The sequence below is a fragment of the Nomascus leucogenys genome, chromosome 21, assembly GCF_006542625.1.
Source record: "Nomascus leucogenys isolate Asia chromosome 21, Asia_NLE_v1, whole genome shotgun sequence".
NCBI lineage: Eukaryota > Metazoa > Chordata > Mammalia > Primates > Hylobatidae > Nomascus > Nomascus leucogenys.
In genome coordinates this window covers 36,106,367-36,121,606 of record NC_044401.1, presented here as the reverse complement: position 1 = coordinate 36,121,606, position 15,240 = coordinate 36,106,367, and the positions used below count along the sequence as shown (strand labels likewise).

The 15,240-nt window shown below is 33.4% G+C and overlaps 1 protein-coding gene across 1 annotated transcript in view; it reads right to left on the bottom strand.

Moving 5' to 3' along the window:
* The window catches only part of GBE1 (1,4-alpha-glucan branching enzyme 1), a 277,012-nt gene that overhangs the window by 216,913 nt on the left and 44,859 nt on the right, over positions 1–15,240 (bottom strand). The window contains exon 2 of the mRNA XM_003255144.3: positions 4,636–4,805. Coding sequence (XP_003255192.1) covers positions 4,636–4,805 — 170 coding nt within the window. The remainder of the gene's footprint in view (positions 1–4,635; positions 4,806–15,240) is intronic.

Genomic DNA, 15,240 nt, shown 5'->3' with positions numbered 1-15,240 from the left:
CAGTGGTTCCTTTTTCTATAGGCATAAAAATCAGGGTTTGTTTCTTTTTTCCTTTCTTTCAGTCTATCAGTGATAGACATTTAGGTTATTTGAAAGGTGCCTAGCTCCCAGACTTAGTAATTTTAAATGAAATGCTTTCCGTCATAGCAAATAGGAACCCAATTATTTTATATTGACATATGTAGTTTACTGCCTTTCTCTCTTATTATCATCTAGATCCTGGAAAGCAGCTAGTTATTTTCAATTATTTAGCAACCTGCAATAAACATGATTCAGAACCAAAACTCCAAGTATATTTTAAATCACATCGAATTTTCTAAAGAATGAGTCTTTGCTGTATTGTAGACGATTCAAAGTTTTAGAAATTCACCTCAGCCCTTTAAAATAGTTTCTACTTTAACCAGAAACACTTTTTCAGTGGTAAGAGTCCAATCCTGATGAATGTCAATATATATACACCATCCTTCTAGTTTGCTGCGGCAGCTGTTAGCTTAAAAAAATAGTTGTTTAAAAATGACTGGAAGAAAAAGAAATGATTGTTTTATTTTCTCTCAAATAAAGAAAAATATATGTACTGTATTTAAAGTGAAGCTGTTTTCCTAGTAGTTTTTTAAAATGTGGATGGCAGATCTGCCTTAGTTTTGGCAAAACAGACTATTTTACTTTTGCAAGGCTCAATTGCCTTTTGAAATTAACAGTAATTTTCTGAAATAAATAAAAAGACCTTTGCAAATAAGAGGGCTTTTTTTTTAATCTTGCCAATTAACCTTTCTGTAGCACTGATTAAGGTACAAAATTTCTCACATTCACAATCTAGTTAGTACCCAGAGCAAACCAGTTAGGCAGTTAAAACAATTATGATCACGTTTATCCCCAATGAGCCAGAGGAAGAACCATTGTTTAGAGAGCTCAGCTGTGTTTTCAAACTCTAAATCCCATCATTTTTTATTTTACACACCAATTCATGATGATTTCTTTATTTTTTATTTGTATTTATTTATTTATTTTCTGGTAAAGATAGGGTCTATCTCTGTTGCCCAAAATGGTCTAAAACACCTGAGTGATCCTCCCACCTCAGCATCCCAAAGTGCTAGGATTACAGATTACAGGTGTTAGCCACTGAACCCAGCAGGCAATTTCTTTCTTAAATAGCATTTATATTTGATTTTTCTAAGTACCTGTAACTAAAATAGTCTCAGGTCAGTAGGCACAAAAAAAAAAAAAAAAGAAAAAAAATCTTTCTTTTTGCTCAACTATTATTAGGAAAAAACGGATTTTATGTTAATAAGGGAAAAATAAAATACAGAATCCCTGGAGTGTGTGTGTGTGAGTGTGTGTGTGTGTGTGTTAAGGCATGGTTAGTTCAGTTATCTAAGAGTATATTTTCACGTAGGTTGTCATCACAATAAAAATTCTGTGTTCACTGAAGTCATACTGACCCACGTGTATATCTTTTTTTACCAAGAAACCTTCTAAATCCATCATTGGCTCGGAATTCAGGCTCCACTCTCAATTTTCAAATTGTTTGTTTGTTTTTGAAAGTCAAAGCCCATTAGTGAAAAAAAGTTGAGATCCCATTCACAAAGAGACTTTGAGATCCTATAACTTTGGACATAAAAAAAGACATCTTTTCATCTAAAAAAGAAAATAAATTAGACATTTAACTTTCCCAATATACTGCCTGTCCTTAACTATTTTCTATCACAATTTCATTCACTATAGTCTTTTCTTATCTCTTCAATAAAAATGAAGGCCCATTGATTACATCTGCTGCTTTTCATGCCCTTAGTTACTAAATATTTGTTGATTGAGAATCATTAAATGAATGTTATCACAAGGATATGGGGAAATTTAAAATTATGCAATACATCTTTATAAAGAGTGGAATTTTAAAAGTCAGCGTAAATTGGGATAAAAAGTTAACAGAGGACATTTTTACAATAAAATATGGGCCAGGTAATTTTAGTTTCCTGTTTACAAAACATTTTTTTAATTACTGTATTTTTAACATTTAAGCATTAAGTCCAAGAACATAAAATTTTTAAATGCAATTCTACAAACAAACACAGCACAACTTTTAATAAATGAGCAATAGTCATTATGACAGTTCACAAATCTTGTTTTCATATAGTCCCTTTCCTATATTTTTATGTTTATAGAAACTATTAAGTGGATTTCATCATAAATATGGGGGTGGGGGAACCAAATGCAACTATCAGATATTAATGGTGGTTCTTATAGTAGTTGGGTATCTTTACATAAAAATTTAACTTAAACATTCTCAATATCCTCAACCTCTGCATGGAATTTTAAAAAAGAAAACTAGTAAAATAGAATGCCTTGATTATAGGCAGATTTCTAAGTGGTCTAGTAACAAAAAGTCAAGGCAGTCACTTAGAGAAGATGGGGAAATACCTGTGTTTATGTAAAAGAAAAAAATTATTAACAACAACTATTACTTGAGTAGTCTCTTATCCTCAAAATACATTTAATAATTACCATCAGGCCAAGCTAATCTGAATTATCAGATCTCATGGTCTTTTACAAAAGTGTCCATGAAATTTTCCAACAACTCTCCAGACACATCTAATTTTGTGGACCTACACCATGAATTATTTTCAGTCCTTAGACTGTACTTTCCAATAAAGAAGCCAGTAGCTACAAGAGGCGATAGAGCACTTGAACTGAGGCTAGTGCAACTCAGAAACTGAATTTTATATTTTAATTCATCTCAAATAATTTATTAAATTTAAATTTTAAAAGTGTTATTCAAGTCAGTTACTGGAAACCTCTCAATTTTGTTTGGAAAAATTGGGTATATGAACATACTTTTAAACTGAAAATTTTATTAAACTTAAATTTAAATTAAGTGCAGTCCGCCCTCAGGTTGCACATCTACTGATTCAACCAATATTAGATTGAAAATATTTGGAAAAGAAAAGTGGATGGTTGCATCTGTACTGAACACTTAAACAGTCTTTTTTTTCTGGTCATTAGTCCATAAACAATATAGCATAACAAATATGTATACAGCATTTACACTGTGTTGGGTATTGTAAATAATCTAGACATGATTTGAAGTATAAGGGAAGATGCGCCTAGGTTATATGCAAATACTACATCATTTTATACAAGAGACTTAAGTATCCTTGGATTTTGGTATCCACGAGAAGTTGTAGAACAAGTTCCCCATTGACACCGAAGGATTACTGCATTTGCAATGAAAACTTACCATCTCAATTAAGACTTGCTGTACTCAGATTTCAAAGATGTGTTACAATAAAAGAATGAAAATCTCATCAATAAAATTTACATTGATTAAATGTTAAAATGATAATATTTTTATATACTAGGTAAATATAATTTATTATTAAATTTTACTCTACTGTTCTCCTTTCACTTTTTTAATATTGTTATTAAAATTTCTGAATTATGTGAGTGGTTTGGATTTTATTTCTGTTGGACAGTGCTGTCTTAGACAATGCATACTAATATAAAACCCAAAGTTCTGTTAAGTCAGGTTCCTTGAAGAATAATTAATATTGCATTAAAATTTGTTCTTTATACATGTACAGTTCTATAAATGTTGATAAATTCATACAGTCAGGTAACCAGTACCATAATCAGGATATGAAACATTTTCACCACCCCAAAAAGTTCCCTCACGTCCCTTTGTAATCAACCTTTACCCACCACCCCACCCCTGACAACAATGATCTGTTTTCTGTCCCTACAGTTTTGCTGTTTCTAAAATGTCATAAAAATTGAATAACACAGCATGTAGACTTTTGAGACCAGTGAAATCAAATTTTAAATATTTTACCATTCTATGGTATTAAAGGATTATGATCATTTTGATATTCCTTTTCCTTGTATCAAGAACCTTTACCAAGGCCTATTTTTTCCAGTTATTCCGCTTTCAAAACTGAACTTTCCTTGTCATCATTCTAGTAATGTATTTACCCTTCAAGAATAAAACTTAGTAGATTGTATTACAGTTATTTACATTACAGTCCTTCCTCCCACCAGACTCTAAGCTAGAAACCTGACTTTGCTTTCCGTAGCGTTAACTCTGTCTAGTGGAGTTAACAGTGCAAATGACAATGCTGAGAAGATATTTCCCATTGTGTTCTAAAACAAGGTAAAGGAAAAAAAGAAATGAGTGATGGAGGTTACCCCCCAGATTAGATATCTACTTTTATTGAAGACTCTGAAAAGAGTATAAGGCTATACAGAGGATCCAAGAACTATGATGCCAGCCAGCCAGGTGTGAATGCTAGTGGAGCTTTATGCCAATATTTTTACCTGGATTGCTACTGGTTTTGTCAGAGCTTGCTAACAAAGTCAAGTAAATTTGGAGTTGTCTTCCTAATAGCATTTTTCTCATAAACCTTGTTATTTCTAGTACATGATTTTACAGAACATAAAGTCTTTCAAGAATACACATACAACATTATAACAGAAACAGCTGAACCATACAAAGAGCTTAATAAATTCTAAGGCTCTATCTGAAAAGTCTGATATTTATTTGTAATCATTGATGTTCATACGGTTAAGTACATGAAACATAAGAAATATATGTATTAAATAGTTAATAAGATATTATTATTTAGTTCAATGCTTTCAAGTACTTACTAAAATCTCCAGTAAGAAAAACTCCTTCTGCTCCCGGGGCCCATTCTTTGCAGTATAAACCACCATCAGCACATCTGTGGACGCCAAATGATTCATAGCCTCTGGAAAACTTATCAATACCACCTTCGTTTTCTCCAATGTTCTTCAAAATTTGGCTAAACTGCTTATACCTTTGAAGAAGTGTGAAAGAAAATAAGTTAGAAAGTCAAATAGTCTTCCAGAAAAGCTACTGTAATTAAGTAACTGCTTTAGTCTTATTCAGGGAAAAAAAGACATTATTAAAGAGGAATAATATAAATAATTTCATTTATTAGTAGAGGTTACCTGGTAGGATAAAATCACTTATTGAAAATAAACTGAGCTAATCTAACTAGCATTTTTTGTAACTTCAAGCACTGGTATGAGAGAGGAAATATGATGGTTATGCTATTTCATGAATTTTTTTAAAAACTAGCATTATAGCAACTTCCATGTCAAGATAGTGTAATGGAACAGAATCTCTACATCTCTCTCCTCTGATTCCTAGGAAAATGAAATAACACAGTCAAAATTCAGCAAGAAAAATAAAATTAGCCTACTGCAGGGTTTGGCAAACTTTTCCTGTAAAGGGGCAGACGGCAAATATTTTAGGCTTTGTCAGCCATATGGTCTCTGTCACAGCTACTCAAGGGTGTCTCTGAAGTATGAAAGGGGCCATGGACAAAAAGTTAATGAGTGGGTGTGGCTGTGTTCCAATAACACTTTATTTACAAAAACAGGTGGTGGGCCAGATTTGGCCTGCAGCCTTTTCCTTCCCTAAAGCAACTAAGCATGTCAAGAACATACATCATATCAAACTACAAAAGCCAGTGGCCATGAGAAGAAATCACAGATTCCTAAGCAGGACAAAGAACAGCACATGCCTGCTCCTGACCCTCTCCCAGTTGCCCTGGATCAGGTACTGGTACACCAAAAAGTACTACCCTATTTACATTAGTATCCCCTATATCTAGTAGAAACAAACTAGGAAGAACTTGGTAAAACTGGAGAAGTAAACCATGTGGCACGTGCTCTGTGTCAGAAGTGGCAGGTGCTCTATGTCAGAAGTGAAAGTTCCAGAACTATACAATGAACTAGGCAATGCCAATAAGCTTCTCTACACCTCCCCATACCCTCAGGGGTAAGCAGCTTTCCCAGAAAGACGGCAGGAATCTAGGCACGGGATATCCAGGGAATATACAAAATTTGAGATGCAGAATAATGAACCACATCTCAACTTAGCTACATAGAAAATTGATCTTTTTACAAATATTTCACATTATACAACTTAATTAAAAATAAACTCAAAAGAATAAGAGCTGAAAGATTATATGACAACAGAATGAAAAGTAAAAGACTGCAGACTTAAGGAAATAAATGGAGGAATAAAGTATATCAATAGATAATGATGAATAAGTTAGACTCAACAAAAAAGAGTATGTAGTATAGCAAAAATAGCAAATTATTAGTTAAATGAATAAATAATTGAGAATTGAAATAATTAAAGAAAAACAATGAATTTGAATATATTAAAGGGAACCTAAGAGATACCCAACACAGACAAAACAAAATGATCCAAATATGGATATAGTTGCTGACTGAAAATAAAACCAAATAAAATGAATACAGAAGATATAAAACTGGAAAATTCTCCTAAAGAATTAAATCCACATATTAAAAAGAGCATACGGTGTTTTAAGAAAGGTTTGGGAAACACACACAAAATACATCCCAATTTAAGCAACTGAAATTCAAAAGATATAAGAAATGAGTCTATAGCAACTAGGCAGAAAAAGGCAACATTAATTAAAAACCAAAAGATAAAGCCAACTCCACACAATTCTAAGAAGGAAAAGTAGTAATCTAGGAATATCCTAGGAGACAAGTTTCTATTCATATCTAAGGGATTTTTTTTTAAATATTGTCAAATTTAAAATTGAGTTTTAGTCAATGACACTAATGAACCATTCTAGAAGAAAAATAAGCTACTTTCCATTTTTCTACATGGCAATTAAAAATTAAAAACAAACACATACAAGAATGAACAGTTATTGTAGGAGTGTGTCTAAGAACTGACTCCTTAAATATAGAACCTTAGCTAGACAACTGTGGAACTGTTTGGATGTGATCATGAAAAAAGGATCTCTACTGACAAAGTGAAAATATTATATTAAAAAAAGAGATGAGTGAAAGGGGGATGAAATTTTATAGCAAAGAATCACTCAACACAGAGTAAAATTTAAGGTTGTCATCATTATACTTTTTAATTTCTTTATTAATCTTAGATGAGCACTTAAGAAATAACACTTTATTTAAGGTAAAGAAAGTTGTATATGAATTCCAATAATTTCATCTTTCCACTTCACTTTAGTTTCATTGCTTAAAGTTAACAGACATTTATTTTGTCATGTCTCATTATAGTATTTTTATCAAGCATTTTCTCTAAACTTCTATCTAAAGATAGGCATATAAAAATATCAAGAATGATATACCCTTAATATCAGTGAGGATTATTTTGGTGAGGTTTCTTTTTACTTTCTCTGTTGCATTGTTCTAATCACGTATAACAAATAACTACCATTTAAAAAAAATGAAGTACAGTTTTCCTAAAACTATAATTTTTCACATTATTAAAACAGCAACATAATTTTATATAATATTCATAGGAATTTTACTGGGTATGTAAAACTAGGTTTATAAAATGTGAGGAACTGAAATCATTTGAAATAGATCTATAGAACAAAACCGAGTTTCTGAAATAGTATTAAGCAGAAGTAAAAATTCAGTATGTGATGAAAGGGCATTTCAAAACAGTAAGAAAAGGATGGTTTATGCAATAATATTGAAATCTATAAGTTTGTCATAAAAAAGTAGATCTCTAAAACCAAAATAACTTCCAGAGAGATCAAATTTATAAACTTTAATATTTTAAAAATAAGTAAGTCCAAGAGATCATGGAAAATGAAATACAAGTGGCCAATAAACATTAGAAACAATGATCAAACTCATATATAGCTAAAGAAGTGCAAACCTAAACTTCAAAATTCAATTTTCCACCTAAAAGACCCAGAAACATATGATAGTCTATATGGATGGGATATGGTTCAGGAGAAAAGACATTTTCAAATGCTCTTAGTTGAAATATAAATTAGAAAACAATTTGGCAACAGCTATGAAAATTTCAAAATCACACTCTTCAAGTAAGTAACTCTATTTTTAGAAATTTGTCCTTTGGATATACATCACACAAAGATGCAAAGACATCTATGTATACAATAATATTTATTCTTTATGGCATTATTTATAATACAAAACCATGGAAAATAACCCACCTTTGCAACAATGGGAAACTAAGTGAATAATTGTGGAATATCCAAATGATAATTATATGACAATCATTAAAAAAAATGAGGTAGGGCAAAATGTGCTGATATGGAATCCTGTCCGAAATAATCCCAGTCTCACAGATAGTTTTATTCAAGGGGACATAAACTGAACCACCCCAAGGAGCCAGGCCAGGCAGGTGTAATAAATATGAGGAGCTGACCTCACACAAGAAACAAAATTGCAAAGCTGATGATAACATAATTAAGGAAAACAATGCAGAAAGAAACTGTTGAGATGGAAGGTACAAGCCTCATCTAAAAGCACAGCCTCTATTTAATAGTTACACCTCATTGCTACGTAGCATAGTTTGTCCAATCATATAATTATTCAAGAACATGAAAAAATACAGATTTTTCTATGAACTCTTCCTAATTTAAACAGTGGCAACTGTTTCAAAACACTTAAAATACTTACCTAGACGAACAAACTAGATATGCAGGCCTGATGGAATACCATATGCAAACTCTTTGAATCATATGAGAAAAGGTTCTGTGTGTGTGTGTGTGTGTGTGTGTGTTTTTAACCTCTTCCCGATATCAGTCAGCTGTACTTCTTGGAATATGGAAATGCTAATCCATATTAAATTACATAAGTAATAACAGGCAATAAAATGATCAAACAGTGTGGAACAATCAACAAAACAAAAACTGAACTTAGGGTAAAAAATATACACACACATACACCCTTATAATAAAAGGAAAACTACTGATCTTCCAAAAAGGTATAACGTTGGGAGGATAAACAAATGTGGTAATAATAATTTTACTTTCAATGTTGGTAAAATGCCTTAAGATAAATTTTTAGATTTATGTAAAGTTTAAAAAATAACCATTTTCAGAAAGTTTCTTAAAGTATTTTCAAACGTCCCATTTAGTAAAATTTCAGTGGAAACACGATTATAGTATTATATTACTTTAACTAAGTATCTTGACTTCCCTCAAGGTCAGCCCTACAGCTTCCGATACAAAAATACACATTGCACTTTGAAATCATCGTGGCTCAAAAAGGAAAATGCCTGAGGATACAGCAAGCTCATCATGCGTGTGCCCTCTCCTGCTATAGTCATCTCTCTTAATATTTTGCTATGAATTTAGAGGATATTTAAAAACTAGGTCAAATTTTTGGTAACCAAGAACATAAAATGAAACTAGTACAGGAACTAGCATTTTGTATAAAGAACTGTTATAAAAATTATCAGATGTGACCTCTATATCAATGTTTTAAATCCTCTGTTACACAGGAAGAGACAGAGGCAAACATAAATACATAAATTGTCCAAGGTCAAGAAGGTAATAAGCAATAAGGACATCACATCATTAATCACAAAAGGTAGATTTCAAGTTAAATCTCAAATTAAAAGTCAATTTTTATTTCACTTTTAAAGAAAGTTATTTACGTTGTTTTATTCTTTAAGTAATTATTATTATTATTATTATTATTATTATTATTTTGAAACGGAGTCTCGCTCTGTCGCCCAGGCTGGAGTGCGGTGGCACAATCTCGGCTCACTGCAAGCTCTGCCTCCCGGGTTCACGCCATTCTCCTACCTCAGCCTCCCGAGTAGCTGGGACTACAGGCGCCCACCACCATGCCTGGCTAATTTTAAGGTTAATTAACCTTATAATTATATTTAACCTTTAATTATATTTAATTAATTTAATCTTACAATTAAGAGAATCAGGGGTAGCTGATATTAGCTTTATTTCTAGAAACAGTCCACGTTCAAATCCTGACTCTGTTACACACCATATGTGACTCTGAATAATTCCCTTAATCTCCTTTTTCCTGATTTTTTTAACATGTAAATTGGGGGCTAGGGGGAACCTCATAGATTGTAAGGAATCAATGAAACACAGCAGGCGCATTCCCCGCAGTATTCAATAAATGGTGGCTGGAACTTTTCTTCTCCCCCTCAAAGTGGCAACACCATAGTGTACTTTTTACTTTATCAATTTTCTTTTACTTATTACACTTGCTTAGATTGTAAAACACATATTAGCTATTAGCAACATTATGATTTTTCCCCTCAAGTTCCAAAAGTGTTTAAGAATGCTTTCCATTTTTTTCCCTGAATACAAAAATACAAACATAAATACACTAACACATATCATACACTCCAAATTGATTTGAATATATGAGTTATGGAAAGTTTGGAAGAAAATAAAGTAGACTTGACTGCCTGGCATGGGGTGGAGGGGCAGCAGGGAGTTAGTAGTAGGACAGGTAAGAAAACAAAATGAAACAAGCTAAAATCTTTGCTCTCCTGGAAGGCGGTTGGTTCATCCCAGATCAGTACTGAAGCTCTAATTTCAGACAGGGTTGTGAACACAGGAGACATGTCAGCGGAGATGGACCATGCCTTACCTGGAAATGTATTGGGTATAGAATCCATTCTCAAGTGCTTCTGAGCAGGCCAGAAACCCAAGAAACACACAAGGAAAACTCCTTTCTTAATAGCTGATTTTTAAGATTTTGTCATTTGCTTCCTATGGGAGACTTGGATTAGAAGCAAGAAAAAGCACAGAAGTAAAACTTCAAGAGAAATTTTTAATAGCTCAAAAGGGAGAAAATAGGGTAAAGGAGTAGAGAGTTGAAAATTTTTGGAAGGGTAAAAAAGCTCTCCAACTTTCCAGCACCATTTATTAAACAGGGAATCCTTTCCCCATTTCTTGTTTTTGTCAGGTTTGTCAAAGATCAGATGGTTGCAGATGTGTGGTATTATTTCTGAGGGCTCTGTTCTGTTCCATTGGTCTATATCTCTGTTTTGGTACCAGTAGTACCATGCTGTTTTGGTTACTGTAGCCTTGTAGAAAGCTGAAACTAGATCCCTTCCTTACACTTTATACAAAAATTAATTCAAAATGGATTAAAGACTTAAATGTTAGACCTAAAACCATAAAAATCCTAGAAGAAAACCTAAGCAATACCATTCAGGACATAGGCATGGACAAGGACTTCATGTCTAAAACACCAAAAGCAATGGCAACAAAAGCCAAAATTGACAAATGGGATCTAATTAAACTAAAGAGCTTCCGCACAGCAAAAGAAACTACCATCAGAGTAAACATGCAACCTACAGAATGGAAGAAAATTTTTGCAATCTACTCATCTGACAAAGGGCTAATATCCAGAATCTACAATGAACTCAAACAAATCTACAAGAAAAAAACAAACAACCCCATCAAAAAGTGGGCGAAGGATATGAACAGACACTTCTCAAAAGACATTTATGCAGCCAAAAGACACATGAAAAAATGCTCATCATCACTGGCCATCAGAGAAATGCAAATCAAAACCACAATGAGATGCCATCTCAAAACAGTTAGAACGGCAATCATTAAAAAGTCAGAAAACAACAGGTGCTGGAGAGGATATGGTGAAATAGGAACACTTTTACACTGTTGGTGGGACTGTAAACTGGTTCAACCATTGTGGAAGACAGTGTGGCGATTCCTCCAGGATCTAGAACTAGAAATACCATTTGACCCAGCCATCCTATTACTGGGTATATACCCAAAGGATTATAAATCATGTTGCTATAAAGACACATGTACACGTATGTTCACTGCAGCACTATTCACAATAGCAAAGACTTGGAGCCAACCCAGATGTCCATCAATGATAGACTGGATTAAGAAAATGTGGCACATATACACCATGGAATACTATACAGCCATAAAAAAGGATGAGTTCATGTCCTTTGTAGGGACATGGATGAAGCTGGAAACCATCAGTCTCAGCAAACTATCACAGGGACAAAAAAACCAAACACCGCATGTTCTCACTCATAGGTGGGAATTGAACAATGAGAACTCATGGACACAGGAAGGGGAACATCACACACTGGGGCCTGTCGTTGGGTGGGGGGAGGGGGGAAGGATAGCATTAGGAGATATAACTAATGTAAATGACGAGTTAATGAGTGCAGCACACCAACATGGCACATGTATACATATGTAACAAACCTGCATGTTGTGCACATGTACCCTAGAACTTTAAGTATAATAAAAATAAATAAATAAATAAAAAAATAAGCTATCCAACTCAGTCTTTAAAAAGACTGCAGGTGTCTCACAGAAACTTTCTTTCTTAAGTGAAAAATAACCAAAATATACAAAATTATTCATATATTAAGGCTGCCAAATGAAGGTTAACCATTCGAGACTTTAAAGTGAGTATTTTATGTTCCTCAGTCAGGGCAATTATTCAACAAAAATACCCAACATACTTATTGCAGGATAAACATATTTATTGTGTGCTAATAATTCAGTTACGTAAAAGAAGATCCTTCTTGTAAGATGTTCATCCGTGCAGTGGGAAACACTGTCCAACTCATGACAGGATAGGCCTGAGATAAGCAAGTGTTCACAGAAGAATGAGCAAGACCAGGAAGGAACTAGTGATTTTGACTGGAAGAAGAGATTAGGAGAAGGCTTTAGGGAGTAGCTGGCATTTGTGCTGTATCTTGAAGGATGAGTAATACATTTTGACAGCTGGAGAAAAGACAGAGAAGCACATTACATGTGTAAAAATTGGATGTTTATTGATGACATGATGACTAGCTGTGTGTAGTCAGAGCAGGAGAAAGTGGAGTATTCCAGTGGCCAGTTGGGATGAAAAAGACAGTCTGCAATTGGATAATAAGTGGAATAAAAAATAAAATCCTTAAAAACTTTACAGAGGAGATAACTGGTATGATCAGAGACATGTTTTACAGGGAGCAGTTTGAAGGATGAATTTTATTAGGCAGAGTCCATAAGTTAATAAAGTATTTATTAAGTAGACTATTAAGCACAGATATTGGCAGATCCTCCTGTTATACAAGAGTGAGCAATGAAAAGAATTTTTTAAATGACATCATGGTACACATGGTTTCTTATTTTTGAAAACTATTTCTTATTTTTAAAATGTTGTAAATGTCATCAAATCACCAAATGCATCTATTTTCAAAATCCTACATAAATTTTCAGTGGCATTTCCAATCTGTATTCAACTTAGCATACACTCTTCACTTCATCTATCAGAAAACAGTAGAAATGAAACTGAGCAAAGGTGACAAAGAATAGTGAAATCCATCTATTTATTATACAGGCATTACTGAGAGTCTACTGTATATCCAGTACTATGCTAGTCACTGAGAATATAGAGATAAAAGACATTATAAAGTCCACAACTTGAAGATATTCTCTGTTATGTATGGGAGACCATAGAAGAGAAAGCAAGGAGTAGGAAAGCATTACCTAAGTTACTGATAAAGACAATCATAAAACAGAAGGTAATTCTGAATGTAATTCTTTCCTTTGAACTAAACTAAATGGTATTCTTCGCTTTGAAATTCCATAAAGACTGGGAAAATTATCTATTTTGAACCCTGATGTCTTCCTAGTACGTAAAATACTGGCACATAGTTAAGTATTCAATGAACAAATATTTAGTGAGAACCAATTATCTGTCAGATTCTTTCAATGGTGATAAAATGGTTAGAGTTAGGTTTAAGATTATTATTATTATGTTTGAATTTGAATCCTAATCCTACTGCTTACCAACTGTGACTAAATTTTCTAATCTGAAATAAGAATAATGGAACTTACCTTATAAGTCTGCTTTGAAAATCAAATGAAATAATGTACCTAAACTTTTTAGCATAATATCTTTCATGTGAAATAATGAATACACTATTAATGTATTCAATAAGATTGATGGAAATGAGATAAACAGAAAAATTAATAGACTATTCGAATATTAAAAAGATATAATTCCTGTAACTATATTAGATATAATATAGGTGGCTTCCTGATTTATCGGTCCCACTGGCTCTCTTTGTACACTTGCTTGACTGGCCCTATAGAGGTTGTGGCTTGCAAGTAGCTATCTGAAGAGGCCAGATACTGCAAGTCTTGATCAGTTTGAACTGTTATAACAAATTACCATAGACTGGATGGTTTAAACAACAAGCATTTATTTCTTATAGTTCTAGAGGCTGCGAAGTTCAAGACTGAGAACCAGCAGATCCAGCGTTTGGTGAGGGCACTCTTCCTTGTTTTCCGATGACCACATTCTCATTGTATCCTGACGTGGTAGACAGGAAGGGAGGAAACAAGCTAACACTCCCCAATCTCTTCTTATAAAGCCACTGATCACGTCAGGAGAGGGCTGCTCTTGTGATCTAATTAATCACCTCCCACAGGTACCATCTCCAAATAGCATCACATTATGGATCAGAGTTTCAACATTTACATTCTGAATAGATATAAACATTTAGTTCATAGCAAAATAAAATGAATGTGTAGAAGAATAAAGGCTCCAAAGGACAAACTTTGACTAATACGAGACAGAAAATGGGAAGAAGTCCTTAGATAAATTCCTCACTCTTCCTCTTTAATATCTTGTGTGACCAAATGACCAGCTATAAAAGGAGATATATCCTCTCACTTGAGAATTCAATGCATCAGCTTGGGTGCATACCAAGATCAAATGTATATAGATCTGCACAGGTGAATAATAAACTGGGGATGTGATGACCCAGTGGAGACCACCTGCTTCCACGAGTGAAAACACAAACCTCTCACTGTTCTTTAAAATGAGTGCAAACTACTCTGTGCAAACCACTCCTAACTGATTAAAAGTGAGCTGCAGACAGTTAATTCCCACCATTTCACTTCTGCTCAAACTGCAGGTCTGTGGTTTTTCACTCAAGCAGCTTTTCCCACTATTATAATCTTTATCAATGCCTAGGTTCATGAGATTTGAAGCTAGCTATTAAATGAGTTGTTTCATACATGGAAGTAGTCTAAGACTAATGGGTATACACCACCTACTATGTGCCAGGCATGGTACTACACAAGAAAGAAGAGATTTACAAATAAAAGACTGAGTTACATTGCTAGTCCCATTAGCAACTGACCTTCAATTTTCACTTAACAGTCTCAGAATTTCTGCTTCCTCATTTATAAAACGGAATGATAATATCATTGATGTCAAGGTGGCTGTGCTTATATATAACCAGCCCACAAAAAATAAATTATTTTATGACACGTTATATGTTTCTTTTTAAAAAAAAAAAAGAAATGAAGATCTCATTTAGTTGTAAATTATTAACTACTTTCAGCAAATCATTAGTCTCCAATTTCTAAGTAGAAAACTTAAAACCTTGAAAAAATTGGAATTGTTCTGCTATGCTAATTTTAATACAAAAATAAA